The 19242-nt window shown below is 44.7% G+C and overlaps 1 protein-coding gene across 2 annotated transcripts in view; it reads left to right on the forward strand.

Annotated features, from left to right (window-relative positions):
- The window catches only part of ARHGAP6 (Rho GTPase activating protein 6), a 342515-nt gene continuing 323273 nt past the window's right edge, over positions 1-19242 (forward strand). The window contains exon 1 of one of the 2 annotated variants that reach the window (XM_064475524.1): positions 1-929. In XM_064475524.1, the coding sequence (XP_064331594.1) occupies positions 423-929 (507 nt within the window). In that variant the 5' untranslated portion in view covers positions 1-422. The remainder of the gene's footprint in view (positions 930-19242) is intronic. The other variant, XM_064475554.1, reaches the window with a different exon arrangement.

Here is a 19242-nt window from a genome sequence, read left to right on the forward strand (position 1 = left end):
GCCAAGCGGGGACCCGGCAGCGTGGGGGGTGCGGCGAGCGGCTGCCCCGCGCATCGCGGCCGCGGGGGGAGTGACTCTGGCAGGCTGCGGCGAGCCGAGATAAAAGCTCCGCTGCTGCCTCCTTCCCTCCCCTTTTCTCTTGTAACTTTTTTTTTCTTTCCCTTTCCCTCCCTCTCCCTCCCAGCAAAGTGACCGCGGCGGCGGCGGCGGCAGCCCCGGAGCAGCCGCAGCGCCGGACGCCGCCATGAGCCCCCCGGTGCCGCCGTCGGGCCGCGCCGCCGGGGGCTGAGCCTGGGCGCGGGGGGGCGCGCCGGGAGCCGCGCCGCTCCGCGCCGCCGCGGCGGGGGGCCGGAGGCAGAGGAGGCAGCGAGAGCCCGGGACCCCCGGCCGCCCCCGCCGTGCCCGGGGCAGCGGCCGCCGCGATGTCGGCGCAGAGCCTGCTGAGCAGCGTCTTCTCCTGCTCCTCCCCGGCCGCCGCCGCCGCCGCGCCCGCCGCCAAAAGCCTCTCCAAGCGGAGGCTCCGCCAGACGCGCAGCCTCGACCCGGCCATCATCGGCGGCGGCCGGGAGGACGGGGAGGGCGCGGGCCGGGCGCCGCGGGTGCGGGGCGCCGGCAGCCCCCCCGGGGAGCGCCGCCGTCCCCGGGGCGCCCCGCCGACCCCCGGCGCCTCCTTCTCCACCCCCAGCACCCCGCTGGAGCGGTCGCCGCCGGGCAGCGCCCTCTTCGACGAGGAGAGCCCCCGCGGGAAGCGGAGCCCCGGCTGGGAGCTGCCCTTCCTGGCGCGGACCCCGTCGGCCTCGGCGCTCAGCGGCCCCGCCGGCCCCGCCAACAGCATCTTCTCCTCGCCCCGCCGCTGGCTGCAGCAGAGGAAGGGGCAGCCCTCGCCGCCCGGGCCTCGCCCCGCCGCCTACGTCGTGTGGAAATCCGAGGTAGGAGCGCCCGGCCCCCGGGGACGGGCACCGGCCCCCGCCGTGCGGCGCCCCGGCCCCTCGGAGCCCCGGGACGGGGCGGTCGCCCCGCGGCGGTGGGTGCGTGACAGCGGGACGGCCGGCCGCGGCCCCGGGCGGTGGCCGCGGTGCCGTCGAGGCCTCCGTGGGAAAGGGGCACGCGTGTTAGCGCCGGGCGCGGGGAGCCGCGGCGGTGGCGGGACGGACGGACGGACGGCGGCGTCTGGCGTTCCCCCGACGGGCTCCGTCTGTAGTTGTCCCGGGCATGTAAAACCTTCCCCCTCCCAGTTTCACACCTCGTAAACCGAAGTATGCGATGGCTTCTAAAGAGATAGACAAATTGTTTTTAATGTGCACGCCCAGTGATCTGTGATTTATTTGACAACACACATGTGTCAAAACCACATGAGGAGCGATCCTATTCCAAGACAAACCCAACTTTGCAATGCAAATATTTATCCGTTTAACTTGGATGTCGTCGGTGTTGGGCTGCAGCTATCGTACCATCTGGACGATTGTATTCAAAGAATGTGCCATTGTTTCTTGATAGCGATTGCTCGGTGAGCTGGTTACGCACAGCCCATTGCAGCGGGAGAAGAAATTTTCTGTTTGGAGAAATTCTTCGTCCTCTTTGTGGTGTTTAGGTTTCCTGCTTAACCGCTTAGCAGTCCCTCCTGGAGCTTTCGGGTTGGGGTCGGAAGGCAGCCTTTTCGGTTTATTTCCACTTCCATTTCAGATGTATTTATTATGAGTAGCCAATACTAACTAGGTTTGTCAACAAAACAGCCCCATAGTTTCAGTGGGATGCAGAAGTCCTTGAAAAATCGTTACCTTACACAGTGATGTGGGATCCAAAGCCAAACCAGGCAGCATCCCAAGATTACCACAAGCAGCTTTAAGGGCAAAGCCTGCTTCGCACCCTGAACGAGACCCTGCGTCCTCCTGCTAGCTTGGGGCGTAAAAGCTGTCAATATCTGCCGGTTGGGAGGGAGTGTCAGCACCCAGGGGGTGACTTCAGGCTAATGTTGGAAGAGGCAATGAAGGTTTTCAGCAGTTTTCAAAAATGGGTTATTATTAAGTCTTGTGATCAGAAGTTACTCTTAGCAATATTTCATCTCAATGCTTCAATTCTAAGATAATTAAAGATTCATGATTTCCAAGAACTGTGTGGGAGTTGCAGTGTCAGTGACAAAAAACCTCCAGTGAGACAGTGGGCAATGACCTTTAGATGCTCACACTAATTAAGAGTAAGTTGGCTGCTTATCCACTTACGGTTTGAGAAGGAACATCAAAAAGTATAAGATACATAAGATTTCCTGTGCGGAGTTTCTGGACTGCGTCCCAGACTCAGAGCACGCGCTCTGACCCACTTTAAGCGGGTCTCTCTGTTTTCACTGAATCCATGCGAAGGTGTCGGACGCTCGGGGCGTGTAAGGGTTAGTTCACCTGGCGGGTTTTGCAGGTCTGTATGTTGTCAAACCATGTAGCACAGCACACCTTGAGACTGCAAGTTCAAAAGTACGATTATTTTTCCCGCCGTGGTGTGCATCTAGCGCTTTTAAATAGTCAAACCTTATTCTGGACGGGGAGGGGTTATATTGCGAATAACGTGATTGCGTTACACTGATGTCGTTTATAGTTAAATCTGATTCAGTGAGGTTTCATGTGATGTTACAGCGCTTTCTGTGACAAACTGTTGTTTACTTGGCATTTGAACCTGGGAAAGTATCTTTCATACATTTAAGAAATGGGTGTTTACGCTAACAAAGCGCAATCTTGTATTTTGGAGGCATCTTTCCTGTTGATGAAGCCTGATTTTTAGAGTAACCAGTACATATGTTTAAAAAAACAAAATCACCTTTATATTAGGGAAAAAAAAAACCAACCCAACATGTGATTCTGATGTAAGGGAACAATTTTGTGAATGTCTGAGGCCAGTGCTGCCAGGACAAGCGAGCACCCATGTCTCTGTGCTGGGTCCCCGTGGCCGGGCTGGGCAGGTGGCCGGGCCTCCATAAGCCCTCGGCTGGGCACGAGTGTCATTGCAGTCGCCGTCCCAGCAGTCACGGTGGTGGGGCTGCGATGGCGGGGCAGGGTGTGCTGCGCCTCAAAGGCAGGCTGCTGCGGCAAATCAACGTCGTCGCTGGGAATTTGTGGGAGCCTGATACCTTCTGTTTTGCAAGGCGTTATATAAGTATTAATTTAGTTACAACTATCAGCAATGACGCATATAAATGGTTTTAATCTATATTTTAAATGAAACTGCGCATACATAATTTTGATCGTATTCCCCCTCTTATTGCAGGCATGAATCCTAATGTTCGTTCAGTTTGGTTTTATCATAAACCAGCGTCGTTCATGAAGGATTTAGTTGCTTGCTTCCTATTTAGTCTTTACTGGAAAAAGACTTGTTCAGTTTTCAGGAAGCGAAGGATCCTGGATCTCTGGGGCTTCACCCTAGCTGTGGCAAAGCAAGTGCGCTTGAGAAGGTGAAAAAAACACATTTTAGTGGGTGAAAAGGAAATAACTATTTATAATATTGTAACTTGAAAAGGTCCCATTATCAAAATTATTGTATTCTCAATAGGAAATGTGTCATTCAGTTCTTTCCAACCTGAAAAATGAAGTACATCATGACAATGATTTTACTCAGCTGTAAAAGACAACTGAATAGATAACTGCAAGCTGAGAATAAGCATGGAGGGTTTTAGTCTGAATATTTAGAAATTCCCATCCTGTTAGCTGGGGAATAAAAGAGATATGCGTTACAAAACCTGTTTTCTTTACCTTCATTCTAACATCTTCAATATAATTGCACTTTTTGGAAAACATTCCTCTGAAGCCACTGCGCAAGTGACAGGGTCATGCACTAAAAATAGTACTTTAGGAGATATAGGTGGGAATTACTTTCTTCCCCCTACCGTAATCTCTAAAGCGGTAAAGGGAAGTAAAAGTGCATCAGAGATTTTTCTCTTCAGAACCTCCCAAAATAGTAACTTCTGAGCAGGACCTCCTTCACCTGTCCCAGGCTGGATCTGTGCGCTGGCGCCTAGAGGGATGTGGTGAAGATGCGGTTTTGCAGCACATGCTGGAACGTGAGCTGTGCGAATCCCGCCCGTGGGCAGCCCGCTGCTTTGGGGCTGCAGGGGTCGGAGCACCTGGCCCCGCTGTATTCAGATTTTGAAGGCAGCACTGAGCACTCCCTTACCAGCTGATCTGCAGTTTCTGTATATGAGGCCAAAATGCCCAAAATAGCTTTGATATGAGGCCAGGAGAAGGGTGGTTTGTTTGTTTTACCTTCTTTTTATTGTAGTTTTTTGACTTCAGCATTTTATACCACAGCCCTGTCTGCTGGCCTAGGGATGGAAAGGTTGCTGCTCAGTTCACGTGGCTGTTTGTACATCATTTTTAATGGAATGCCAGAGTGCACAGGGCATTTCCAGTTTCAGCAGCAGGTCACACTGAGAGGCTTTACACAAGGAAAGGTGTTAGGCCTATATTCTTGGGTCCACAGATTTTTGGATGTGAAGCATCATGTGACAGTGGCGTCTCTTGCTCCCAGATGATTTGGCTCTTCTTTATTGGCATGTAATTTTATTCACAAGAATATTTTACAGTTGTAAAGATTATTTTTAGTAGAGCTTTACTTTGCTGACAAGCATTCTTTCCCCTGTCTATTATTTGCTCGCATAGAAGCTGCTTAAATAAAAAACCTGTTCCTGGGTCTGTGGAAATCAGTGAAATTACCAGTGGTTTCAGCGGAGTGAAGCTGAGGGGGATTTTTTAACAAGGGAAAAAAGCATTCATCCTTAATTCCCATTGGATCTCAGCTGTCATTTTAAGCCACTTTCCTTAAAGAAAATTCACTTTCACTTACAAAATTAAGTCTGTTATGACTATTGTGCTTTCATTAAGTGTTTCATAAGGTTGGGTGACTCTCTAAGTGAACTAAATATAATGGAAAAAGGTGGTAAAATATGTAGAGATACAGTAGTGCCTTGATTCTGCCAACATTTAGTCATACATTTATGCTTAAGTATGTGAGTAGTCCCACACAAGTTAAGGATTCTTACAGTGACTGACTGGAATGTTTGCCAGGTGAAAAGTCCAAAATAGCTCAAAACAAATAGATCTGTGTGAAGTCTCAAGTTGCATTGATTCTTTTGCTTATTCTTCTGTCCTAAAGATGGCAATGGAAGGCCCCAGCGTGTGTATAAAAAAATATGGCAAATTGCGTGAATGTATCTGAGTAATCTTTATCATGATAAACCAAATCTACACACTTAAATTTATATGGCCTGATTATTTTGCGGTCATACTCTGTGTGTTATTGACTAATTAAACTTTAACATCTCCAGTTAATATGTTTTTTTTTGGGAAGAGCTGTTTATAAGGAAATGGTAGCATAATATCTGCAGCCTTACCACTCGCGTGCCTGGCCGCTGGGAAGCAGGAGGCACCATCGTGAGTTTGCAGTTGCTCCTCAGCACCTTCCGGTTGCTGCGGGTGGTTGGCTCAGCCCTTCCTCATGTCTTCCTCCTCCTGGCACAGCCTGCGATCGACCTGCCTGCTTGCCCAGGGAGGCTTTCTGTCAAGCACAACGGGGCGAAGGGTTTCCCAAGATGCGAGAGGGAAGGTCGCCCTGGTTCCTTACCAGGTGTTAGAGGAGAAGCCAGGAGTCATCCTGGTGTCTCCTGAGCTGCCAGCTGGCCAAGCTGTGGCTAGCTGCAGGGAGGCTGGAGATGCTCACCTGCAATATCAGAACAACATTACTTTAGCCAAATTACTTTATAACTTCTGTTTGAGTTATATGGAGTGATAATTTAGGGTACAGCTGTTGGAAGTAGTGCACGCTCACAACACCAGTTTCAGCTAATAGTTGCCTTGGGGGTCAGCTTCTGTAAATTCACTTGCCTGATACTTTAAGAGTTTAAATCCGTTGGGAAGGCGGTCTCAGATTCCCTCTTTCCATATCTCCTTGCTTGCTAAAGTTTCCTCCTGAGCATCACTGTTTTTTGCAAATGAATTTTAACCTTTTTTTTCCCAAGTTACTGTGAGTGGTTAGCTTACTTCTTTCTGCTTTTTTTTTCCGCCAGTCCTTGCTTCAAAACTATGCTGATGGAAGGACATACAAGAGAAATACTTTCAAAGATAAAGGGTAAAGCAAAATTCTTAAAAACTGGGCAAACAGAGAGGTTACATTCCGATATGGATGTATATCTTTGGGTGCTTGAAATGAATACTTTTCTTTGAGATTAGTGGGACAAGTTGTTTTGGAGAGAGAAAGGACTGATCGCGTAATCAGCTGGCAGGAGCAGAACTTCTTCATTGTAAATTTAGAGGAGGAAGAGCTTTTCATTATTTTTCCTTCCCTTATTCAACTTGTAAGCAATGATTGACACATATTCTGAAACTTGTAGGTTGCCTACAGAAAAGAAGGCAGTTTTCTCCTATTCCTTACAATGAATGAAGAAAACATGAAATAGATATATACACACACTGCATCACTTTCAAAAGATCTCAGATGAGATATGTAAGTGAAGAGATCCTTCCCCCCAGTTTTCACTAGGCATTGCATTTCAAGTGGTGTTGATGTAACAGCATATCTGTCAGACGAGGGGTTAAGCTGAAGCTTTCGAGGTGTTAAAACAAAGCTGCTGCACTTGGAACTGGCAATAAGGCTCTACCACTGAAGGCTGCAGTAGTTCACATTGTCTAAAGGTTGGTACTCCCTGACAAACTAATTTAACACATGCAAATATTTTAATGGATTACCTCCTCAAGATTTAGTCTCTTGTGACAATGTCATATTTGTCGCCGTCCACTTGCCACAGTCTTACAGGCTTTATCTTTGCTGAGCTCTTGGCCTCAGGTTTTTGACTTTATTGCTTCTGCATTTGGCTGTGTTTGTTGTGTGGCTCGTTACAATGAGATGCTCCAGAATTGTTTCCCCATCAGATGGAAAATTTGTCGTCTTTGGGAAGGAATCACAGGGAATGTATTAAATTGCCATCAGCCCTAGCTGATCTCTTTGCCGTAACAATCTCTGAAGAGTGATACATAGCCGAAGTTAAATGTGAGCTCACTGTTACCCTTAGGCACCTTGATACCTAGCCCAAACATTTTTCTATGTGGATGGAAGAGATGTTTGAATATATTCCCCTGTAGAGCCCTGATTAACTGTCCAGGAAGCAAAATGGGGGTCTAGCGTGTTTAAAAGGCTTTTTCTCACCTTGTTATTTTGTTCTTCCTCCAAACATTTAAAAAAATGGACACTCCCCCATCCCCAAAATTGCTAAGTTGCATTTTTCCCTTTGAGGGGGACATTTTAATGAGATGTGTGAGAACTGTATTTTGGAAGGTTTTGTTTTTTTAAAGTAAAAAATGTTGTGTGTTGATATTTACTACTGAACTGTTCTGCTTTATTTTCCTTCTTAAGACACCCTAAAATACTAGACACACAGATTAGTTTCAGCCTAAGTCCATTCCATTCAATGCCATGAGAGTTCCGTAGTTGCAAAATTTGGTGAGCAGAGATGTTGTGGGTCTCATATGAAGAGGAATGCCATTAAAAGTAACTAAATATAGTCAACATTTCTGAATTTGGCAAATTCACGCTTCCCATTCCCAACTAAATTACTTCTGAAGACATTTGGTGAAAATATGGAAGTTGACAGCTAGGACAGTCAGAATTCTCCCTGAGTGTGCACTGCTGAAGTAACGGGGAAGGAACTGGTGAAAATAATAGAAACGAGACTGAAAAGTAATTTTGAGCAGCCTCTAAAATATCAACAACCCAGACTGCTGTCTTGACTTCATGATAGACTTGCGGCACAATTAGCTTTGCAGGCTCTTTTGTATGACAAGAACTACAGCTGTGACAATTTGCAGGTGGAGAACTTTTCGGGAGTTTCTCTTCACTCTTCTGCAGTGTTGTGGCTGTATAAGCGTATAGGTATTAAGCACTTTTTTCCCCCCCTTTTTTTTACTTCCAGATGTAAATATCATAATGGAAACCAGCAGGGAGTTCTGAGCAAGTAGGGCTGAACGCTCATGCTAGGATAGTAGTAACTAGATTGTTTCAGCATCAGAGTTGCAGAGTTGAAATCTTAATGTAAAAATGTATGGAAAATGAAGGTTATAATGGCAATACTATCTTAGTCTCATTAAACATGATACAATCCTGCTCATATTTGATTTTCTGGCTATGTCGTGTAGTATTTGAGACTGTAAGGGTCACTGGAAGTAAGCTGAGGTTTTAAAACATAGCTTTTGTACATTTTAGGTTACACGATTTTTTAACTGAACCAGGCGTCTGGATGGTGGGAGAAGAGGCCAAATATTCCATTCAGCTTATGGAAACTGGAAGGGGGGCAATAGGGAGGTAAGGGACTTCATTGGAATTTGACATTGCAACTCATCGTCCAATTTTGCAAGGTACTGAGCTCTCAGACTTCAGTCTGACAGAGCACTCAAGTGCGTGCTTTACTGTTGGCAGGTGAATACTAATAGTCAAAACAGAGTCTCAGGTAGGAAGCAAAGCCTTTAGTTGTCATTCAGTCCTAGAATTTTACTTCTCTCTAAAACTTTTTTATCTCTTGTTTTGTGCAGATCTTTAAGCTGTGTTCGTTCAAAATAATTGCTTTTATTTTTTATCTGTTCTTATCCTGTAGCAATAATACACAGCAATGGAAGTGTATGCACAGGCTCTCTGGTTGAGTTTCAGCTTTTCCTAGATGTGTACAGAGTGGCTATTTCAAGTTACACGTCTGTTCTGCTCTGGTTGTCAGCAAGGAGTTATTAAATCCCTGGGAGAGTTAAGAGTGTTTCTGAAGGATTTGATGAGCTTCCAGTGGTTGACGATTGCCACATTGTCGTACTGGAACCAGATGTCGGGTGCCACATGTTCATGTTTTGGGAGCTAAGTAGGTTAGGTACTGTGCCTCTGGCCTGCAAATACAAACACCAGTTTCCCACTCTAAAGCTCTTATCCCTGGGTCATCGTCCTCACAATGCTGGCTATGGGAACAGCTTGCATCAGCCTCCCAAGTTGTGAAACCAGAACTGTCTTTTCTGGATCTTCCTCCTTGCTCTCTTCTGTATCCTCTCAAAGCAAAGACTTTCTGATTTACGGTATTTCTCCATGAGGACTCTTTGACAACGTAAGGTCAGAAAGAGCTTTTTGAGCATCCCACTTAGTGAGGGTGCACATGAGCGCTCAGTTCCAGGCAGAAACTCCCTGCGGCTGCTGAGAACCTGCTAGGACTTGGGGTAGATCTTGCTTTTCTTTTTTCTCCGCTGTTCCATGCATTCAGACCTTTTCAGGTTGGGCTTGTCTTTTATGCATCTCTAGTTGTCCTTGTTATGTGTATCTTCACTTATCCTCCATGCCGAACATTAAAAAGGAAGATAATGTGTCTTTTTCTTGCTTTCATCACCTGAAGTTCATACCAAAATCAAAGATGCTTTACTGTAGCTGCAGCCTATTATTTGGATTGGCCAAGTCAAATGTTAATGAGTCCTTTTTTTCTCATAAAAGATTTGTCTTGTAAATGGACAGAGTTCAGCAAAGTACAGAGTATGATACAGACTTCGCTAACAAATGAATTATTTTTTTTTATATAGTGTGATTACAATTACTTTTGCACTGCCTCAGAGTCATGCTTCTCCAAAGGACTGGCTTCCTGGATTTGATTTTCAGTGATGGGACTGTACCTCCACTGACCATCTATAACTGGTTTTGCAAGAGGAGGACTAATACAATTTTTCCATTGCTGTTTTCAGGTTTTATCTGCTTTATCCCTTTGTTTTCTGTCACTGTTGTAATATGGCAAGATAATTTTGAGCACTGTCTTTTTCCTTTTTCTCTAAAGGGTAATTTCAGTTGAGTTGCACCCTACTGAGAGTAATGTGGTGAGAAACCAGTTGGCAGTGCTCTGTTCAGTTTTCATTTGCCTCTCTCTCTAAAAGTCTAAAAATATTCCTCGTACAGGAAATGTTTTTCATTCTGTTATGTCTTTTGCTTCCCGTAGGAGGTATTTCTTTTAATTTATTGAATAAACCTTTCTGAATTGTATTCCCATAAGAGCTTAGGCACAATAGAGTCTTTGGGCAAACTGTCCAAGAGATCTCACCATCTTCTGTTTTTAGAAGATATGCAGTTGTTTCTTTATACAGTGCCATCAAGCTCTGTGACAAGCTGACACTTATGTGAAATGGGAGAATTTGAAGCTAAAGCACGCGGATTAACACATCTGCTATAACTTCTCAAATGTTGTTGTTTTCATCGTACGTATCATATTTATCCTCTTAAATCATAAAGAAATCCCTCTTCTCTTTTCTCTGCCCTTGATTTTAAAAGGATTCTGGGCAATATTTTGATCTCAATCTCATTACCACAATTTCTTTTGTAAGTGTATGTGTATATAGGAAGGCTAAATCCTTGTAACATCCTGGTTGGAAGTCAACTATGTTTAGCTGTTAATTTAATGTGGATGACAGGGCAGGCTGTTACTTGAAAGGGGCGGTGGGGAAAGAGAGACTGGGATAGATTACATTTTCATGCTCCAAAATAAGACCCTATCTACTCTATCCTAAATTAGAACAATATGGTTGAGTTTTCTTGTGGCTATTTCATAACATTCCTGCTGACAAAATATGGTGTGCCTTTTGCTCGTTGCTTCACTACTGTTTCTCAAGCATGTGTTCGTGTCTCTCTCTCTAGTGACAGCTCTTGTAGCAGCACGCGATGGGGACACGTCTCATACGTCTTTAGAAGGGGACAGCGTGTTTACAAACTATACAAAGTGGCCTGCGTTAGAGAGCGGGTACCAAACCGTAGCCAGCTGGGAGAATTAGGCAGCCAAATTACTTAGATAAACAATCAGAAGTTTTACTTTTTTCCCAGGGATAATGCGCCTTAATTCTGTATTCACTAAAGGCATGTGATATAATTAGCAGTCAACCTATGTGGAGGGTTTTAAAGCAGCTTTTTAGCAGAATATTTAGTAAGATTTATATTAGTACATTTGCATATTTGAAAAATCTCTGGTTCACTGTCCAAAATGCTTCTTGCCCCTTTTCTCTGCTTGAGGTCTGAGCAAACACCGTGCTTTGTCAAGGGTCGGAGAAAGACCTTTCTGTTTCATAAACCTCTCCTCAACAGAGGCAGGGTGAATGTAACAGCTGAGCATACTTTCTTTCTTGAACTATGTAACAGAGCTTCCCGCCTTTTTTCTAGCCCAAATGCAGCTAAATTACACCGTCTGACATGGATCGGAGGAAAACCAGATAGATACGTTAGTGAGTGGGGGAAGGCACGTAATGTGGAGAACAAAGTGACTGCTTACTGTGTTGTATAGGCAGCAAGGTAACTGGCAGGCCAAGGGAAGTGGCTCGGCCCTTGTGAGTCCACATCTTGTGCAAAGAAGGTGCTGACATGCTGGAGCAAGTGGAATGGAGGGCCATCAAGGCAGTTAGGGGATGAGAGTGCTTAATGCACAAGGAAAGGCTGAGATTTGTTTCAGCCTGGAGAAGAATAAGGGGGGATATAATTCCACTTTCACTACCTGGATGGGTGCTAAGGAGAAGATGGAGATGGGTGTTCCCAGAGTTGCACGATAGTTGCAAGTTGCAACAAAAGGAATTTTCACTAGATCTAAGGGAAAAAAACATTCACAGCAGGAGTGGTTAAGTATTGAAATGCGTTGCCCAAAGAGGCTCTGGAATGTCTGTCCTTGAAAATTTCCAACCCTTGACAGGACAAGGCCCCAAGGCACCTGGTTAAACTTGGAAGCTGACCCTGCTTTGAGCAGGAGATTGGACCAGACAACCTTCAGAGGTCACTTCTGACCTATTTTTTACTGTGATTCTGGGACTCTGAGTATCATTTCTTTCCACAGTAGAATGAAAACTGCTCTTCCCTTGTGCTACAGCATTCCTTCAACCAAACAGAAGTTGATAGGTTACTGCAGAAAGTATGATGCTCTCCAGTGTCAACATCTGAAGCATGCTTACACGAAGAGTGATTTCTTTCACTGCATCATTCTCCAAAGTTGTTGCTGCGCTAATACTCTGTGAGGCATACCCTACCGTTACATTGCAGCTACGCTGCTGGTGCCTCACAGATGCAATGAAAGGCAGAGTGGTATTTTTTAAAGATGTCAGTAAAATTTCAAAAAAGCCTCAACCAAGCCCTTTTCAAATACAAATGTTTTGCAGAGACAGCTTGACAGTACTCTTGCAGAAGTTCAGCAGGGATTTGGCATGATCTTGACTGGCAGGGAAGTTTCAGTAACCACTTGCCGGGTAGGTTTCCTGCCAGCTCATTTAACCAAGCCTGCCTGCATATTCCAGCACGAGGGAGCCCAGGGCTTTTAAGGTATCTACCTTCAGGACAACATGCCACCAGAACAGGCCTGCTCCGAAGTTGAGCTCTGTCTGCTTTTGTGGGTTATTTCACTTTAGATTTAAAAATATTGAACATTTGGTAAAACATCATTATCTTTTCATCCCCCATTTTGTGATAGTTCAGTGTGCTCATTACAGGCCATATGATGTGCTGCCTAAAACACTTCAATTAAATGCCTGTAGTAAAATGATGATACAGAAGCGTTCCTGTCAATTTAGCTTTTCTCACTTCCATTTCTGTCATCTTCCTGAGTGTATCATAAAAGTAAAAATAATCTGGGAGAGAAACAGAAGAAGGAAAAAAATTGAAGAGGTATGCGAGAAGGAAAGGAAATCTCCTGCTGAGCTTTGAGCTGGGAGTTACATCAGATACACAGAAAAATAGGTGTGGCAGTAGGACAGTTCAGGCTTTGCCTGTATTGTCTTATAAAGCCACAGTTTAACCTGATATTGACCTTACAACTTATGAGCTTAACGGTACAGTTATGTAACTGGGATCAGTCAAAGCTAAACTAAACTGGAATAGGCAGATGGGGCCACACGGCCCAGAAAAAGCTGGTACCAAATTGGCTTGCTGAACTAAATGCTTCCATGCTGCTATTTAAAAGGAGCGCAGGGCATAATCTGCTGCCATTTACAATGCAGTGGTGGGCTTTTTTGAGCTTCTGGAGTATGTTGGCCAACATCTGATCTCCTATCTCTTCTCCTTCCTCTTGAGAAACAATTTTGGCAAGTCTGCATTTAGGTGGCAGAGGTTTTGTCAAGCAGGTGTGGCCTCCAGCATCGAGTACAAAATTGGGCTGCCAGAAGGATCTTGCCCACAGTAGAATGAAGCCTTGATGGCTTGGGGTCATAACCTTTTGCAGTCTCAAGAAGTACTTTTTTCCTTGAATGATGGACAAGAAAATAAAAAGAGAAGAAAGGGGACCGTGGATTACAGCTGCATGGTTCAAAGAAAAGGAGATAAAGACGGGGAGAAGACCAAAACAGCATAAGAAATTAATGTTGAAGTAAAACATCATCAGGGCTGGAAAACAGGATTGCTGCTGAAGCGCAACCACCGCTGGGAACAGGAGAGCTTTGACTCGTGCTTGCGCATCCCTGCCCTGTCTCACTCACATTGTGACGTCCTGTTTCCTCCCAGGAGCGCTGTGCTCGAGGTGCTGTCCTGGGGCTGCTCTGCGTTTCGGACTGTGCCTGCTGTGCCACCTGGCCCTCAGAGGAGCTCCCACCTCTGGTGCAGTTTGGTAAGATGAAAGGTCGGTGTTGGACCAGTGGTGCGTGGTCCTTACTGGATGCCGTGGTGCGTTGCAGTCCCTGAATAGTTCTCACCATTATCTCTAGTGATGAGAATTTCTGAAGCCTCTGACTTACTTTGGAAGATGAACCTTGAGTTCCTATATCATTGAGATAGTTTCTGAAATCTTACTCTAGAGCTTTTATATCCTTGCTTTTTGTTATAGTAATTAGAACCTCCTTCCTTTCTTCTTCCTTCCCAGAGGAAGTTTTCTGTAATGACGAGGTCTTCCACACAACTGAATACCATTTTTAGCTGTAAAGGGGTCTTAAGTCTTGTCCACATATATTCTTGAGCTGTTTCTCATTTCAGTAGCACTTTCAAGTTGTCTCTGTAAATATTGTTCATGTTTTGTTTGTGCTTGCTTTATGGTGATTACTGTGTGCTTTAGCACAACTTGCTGTATTGTATTTGCCTTCTATATCATTTGTTTTTTTCAGCTTGTGACAGCATAGCTGCTTGTTTTTTTAGAAACATGTCCTGGGGCTGTATCAGTGCATTATTAAATTCAGAATGTGTGCACTTTATTTCTTTAATCCAGTAGCATCCAGTTTATACACTCTGATGGTAAATGAAATTGTGATTGCAGATCCTGTGGAGGGTGGCATCTGGCATAAGTGCCAGAATTAAAAAGAGAAGATCTGCTGTTCTTCGGCAACTCCTCCTGTCCCTCTGATAGCTGGCTTGGGGAGCTATGCTGCAGAGCTGTATTTTTCAAACAGAGCTTCCTCTCTGGGAGTCTTTTAGGAACAAAGCTCCTTGATGTTTAGATGCTGGATTCGAGGGCTTGGTGGATGCCTGGGAATCTCTCTGAGAAGCTGGCTGGAAGCTAGATATTGTCTTGCTTTCTATGGAGGAAATCCTTCCTGTATCCCCAAGGCTGCTGAAGGCTGCAGCCCCAGCAGAGCCAGTGAGGTGCCACTGCAGGAGGAGTGGGTAGAGATAAAGGGGCTGATACTGCATGATCCATACTGCCTGTGCTCCATAAATGGCAGCTTTTACATCATGTGTTCTGAATCCAGATGACTGGAGTAGGGAACAGAGTGCACGCTCATTGCTTGGCAGGTTGAAGAGTTGTTGCACCCTGGAAATAGAGCCGTGGGAACAGAGATGTGGTATGACCATACTACAGTTGGGGTGGCTACACAGTCTCTTATGGTCTCAGGTGGCAGGACACCTTTCCTAAGTGCTTTGAGCTCATGGAGACCCTTCTTCTGGACCAAGTCCGGCTACTTGGACTTAGCAAGCAGCGTGAGATTTAGCCATATACCTTTTCTGGAGCTGAAGATAGCAGGCTTAAGATGTCACTTGAATTACAGTTGAAAAGAATGAGATTCCTGCAGTGAATTATTTATTTCTGGCTTCCTGACAGTTTTTTGAAATACAGTCCTTTGGTTGAGATGAAGGCATTTAATAACGATACTGTTGTGCTAGAGGGTGACTGGCCCCCTTAATTAAAATAGGACCAAAGCATTTGTAGGAAAGCAGGAGCTCTTCTTGTGCTGGATCTAACTCAGAGTGGCGCAGCCTTTGCAAACAGAGAGACTGAGAAGCCCTGCTGGGGATAGCAGGAAAGATTTGGGGAGGAAGGACTGGGATGGCTGACACAGTTGTACCAGGGATTGAACAGAGACTGTTCTATGATATTTAGTGGCCTCGGCAAACAAATGTTTTGCCCTTGCTAAGTTTTAGGGAGTCTTAAGCCATGGGAGTAGTAAGTTGGTAATACAGATATTTAGGGGCGATGTCTTCAAGAATGAGGGGAGCAGTGAAGTTCCCAGTGCACAAAATTGGGTAACAGAGACCCGACGTGGTAGAATGAACATAGGCAGTAGCTGACGATGATGGAGGGGATGGGACTAGTTAGAAAAAGGATATGTTTAGTGTTCAATGTAATAGCAGGCTGAGATGCAATGGAAGTCTACACAGAGAAGGGAGACATGATCAAAGCCAAATAGTCTTTGCAGAGCATTCTGGATGAATATAAGTAGAGCAGCATTGCATTGGAAAGGCGAGGAAAGCCACAGCCATTGAGAAGATAGATGTCTGCATAGGATTTCTGACTGGGTTTTGTATTGAAAAGGCTGTGTGTTGATAATTTGTGTATAAATATAACTTCTTTTAGCTCCTGGCTGGAGGTAGGTGATAGGAGGAATACTGCATATATAGACCTTTGTTGTCTTCCTCCCTCCCTTTCCACAGGCATTAGATTTTCCCCACGTCTTGGAGAGTATGTCTAGATGCACAGTGGAGCATGGTGTAAAGATATCTGGTCTAAGCTGGGAAGCCAGTGTGGTGCAGGGCTGCTGCATTGGGTCTGCTTGGGTCCCAAAGTAGTGCAGCCGTGGTCCTGCAGTGACTAAGAAATCTTATAAAACCTAATGATGTCTTGAGGAGAGGGTGCCAAGTACTGGGAAACCATAGTAATAATAAATGGGAAGTAAATGGATTTAAGTATCAGTCTGCTTTTATCTCTACAGTATCTAAGTTTGTTTCATTAGCACATGCTAAACCTTACTGGGGTATTGGATCGTGCTTGTGCTGTGAAAGGAGTTTGACATGTTTATGAGTGAGATTAGCTGGAAATGAAGCATAAAACCAAGTTCAGCTATTGCTCCCATGGTGATACCTTCAGCTGGCAAACACAGAGGCATCATCGTCAGAAAGGGAGGAAGTTATGTGTATGGTTTTAAGTACACACATTTAAACTCTAAGCAGAAACATCTTTTTTACTTTTTAAAATCAGCAAAAGGAAAGTCTTGGTGAACAGTACGGATCAGCTATGTAATTCCTTTCATTTGAAAGTTATTTAGTTTATTCCAAGGACCTTTTGCAACGTTTTCTTTGCATATGAAATGTCTTAATGGAAAGCTGGCATCTTGCTGTGAATTATTAACACTTACCTAACAGGTGTTTACATATGTTTGCCTTGAAACTTAGCTCTGTAATACTATCTGAAAACACTGAGTTTTCGAGCCAGTGCTTTAATAAAGGTGCAGATGAGGTAGGAGAAAGTGGTTGCCGGTTGTTTATACATAACAGTTGTGCTGAGCCTCCTGCAGCCTTGCTAACCATGCACATCTGAGTTTCTTACCTGTTTGTTATGACCATTTAACTACTTCTCAACTGTTACTCTGTCAGCAGCACTAATTGTAAGCCTTGTCTCTAAATACCTTCTTTATTATTTCTGTCTGAGAAGGCCAAACCAACCTTCAACCACACTCAGTACTCTGGAGGAGCTTCACTGCCTGGAGCTCCGTTCCTGCCCATACCCAGTACTGGACCACAGCAGCATGTGGGGCACAGCTTTTGTCTTATTCAGCACGTCAGCCCCCGATAAGCAGAAGTGCACCCCGAAGCACGGTGCTGTGTTTCATTTGGCCGGGTCTTTCCATGGTCTCTGTTCAATACCTTTTTGGAGACAGACTGTCAAGCTTCCACCTTGTATAGTGGTTAATAACATCTCACAAGGAAGTTGTTGGATATTATAGCCAAGGTTGCATGGTACAGTTCCTGGTCCTGATCCTCGTGCCCCCCAGAACTGTATCATCCTCCCCAAACCAGGGGTTAACTTCTGGGAGAACTTGCTTTGATGGGAGACAAACTTACTTGAGTGAAAATTGTTTTTTCAGTGGCCACTTTTTAGTACTGAAAAAAAAAAAAGGAAAGAAAAAAGCATAGCAAAACCACCAGAAGCTGAAGACTCATTCTCCATTTAAGAGGCCACATCTCTTACTTGGACATGCAAGTTCAGGAACGTGACTTTAATTATTGGCGACCTTGTCACTTGAGGAGATTAATTAATTTGTATCTTTTGCCCTGGAAGATGGGTATTTCTGTGACTTGGTTAGATCTTTGTGTGAGAAGTTGCGAGTGGAACAGGCAACAGTTCAATATTTCAGCTTTGTTAGGGCACAGGTGGCTTTCACAGAAGTGAAAGTTAGCCCTGGTAGTTAGCCATTACCAAGAGGGGTCTAATGATTTACCTTTACCTGAACAAACATCTCATAAAAGGACAGTACAAAGGACCAAGTGGCAGATGCAGTGAAGCCTGCCTTGACAGCTCTAAATTTGTTGTGTCGGAGGTAAATACACAGAAATCTTCCCTGAGCAGCAGTTGCAACTCATGGGGCAGTTCTGTACGCCCAGGCTTAGCCACCACACAGGGTTGCTCTGCAATATGGGTGGCACTGGTGAGGCGGCTGTACATGCCTGGGGTACACATCCCCCTGTCCTGCGGGATGCCCTGTGACCCACGGGCTCTCTGAAGTGCCCACATGCACTGCGTGTGCTGTCTCACCTATGGGGTCTGTTCAAAGCTGTCTTGAAAGTCCCTGATCGGAGGCAGGTGTGAGTTAAGGTACCCAGTAGGCTGCTCTTCCACCTTTTCCCCCTGCTTGGCTGAGTTGTAAAGGTGTGCTTTGCCTGGTGTTAGAACCACTGCCTGGGAGGAGGCAGCTGAGCTGTGCTTCTAAAATAGCTTCTTTCACTGAAAGAGTAGAAGTGATGGAGTTTGGGACATCCAGGAAAATAGTAGGTTTGAAATTAGGGCAACAGGAATATGCTCTCAGCATTAAGACACGTAAAAGCACTTTTCACTCTTCTCCTCTTAAACATATGCAATCCCATAAATAGGAAAAGAAAAATTATACTCTTCAGTGGATATTTGACATGCAAGATTTTAAATCTTACCCTCATCTTAAATGGCTTTTATCAAGGTGAATCTTAGAATTAACTAAAACATGTATTTCATCTTTATTGATGAGTCTCTTTGAACTACTTGAAAAAGGCATCTCTGTCAGCTTTTGACTGATTTCTGATCCTGGGCTTCAAGTCTGCTCATAGACATAGTAGGAGAGAAGCGTTCACATGCAGAATTGATGAATATTTATGGTGCCTTTATCCTCCTAGAATGTGCTAGATTTCAAAGCGCTGTGCTTTGATTGTTTTGCAAAATGCAAGGCACTAGTCCGTGAGAGAAGTATTTCTAGTCAGAAAATCAGAGACTTTATCCAGTTCTGCTATGTATTTTTTCCTTAAAACTAGAGAGGTTGGTATGGCCAACGAACACGAAGCTTTATCAAGCATCACGCTGATTTTAATTGGCACGGTTTCTTTATCAGTGGTGGTCTTGCTTAAAACATGTCTTAACATCTTATGGAATCAATTAAATATGACTTTGCAAATGGTATGGTGTTTCAACAGATGTGTAAACACCATGCTCTTCCTAACAGGAAAAGGTCACAAATAAGTCAGCTTTAAAATTAGGGTTGGTCATGTAATGCTCACGAAGGAAATACGGTCTTTCATACTGAAATAATAGAGGGTATCCTGGTGTCTGTTTTGGGACTGAAGCAATGTAATTTTTTTGTCAGGGAATCACAACACATGGTCCTTTCTTAATACATGTGTTTATTTTAATAAAACGAAAACTAATATTCCATCAAAAAATCTTATAGTATGATGCTGTCCGTCAGGACTCTGTTGTGGTCTCCGCTTGACGGTATTTATTTCTGTCTATGATTGGAGTTTGTTTTTTCAGTTAATTTGCCTTCCCGTAGTAGGGAGGACTGTATTTATTAGATCTTA

Source organism: Phalacrocorax carbo, chromosome 1 (genome assembly GCF_963921805.1).
Source record: "Phalacrocorax carbo chromosome 1, bPhaCar2.1, whole genome shotgun sequence".
In the NCBI taxonomy this organism is placed as follows: Eukaryota; Metazoa; Chordata; class Aves; order Suliformes; family Phalacrocoracidae; genus Phalacrocorax; species Phalacrocorax carbo.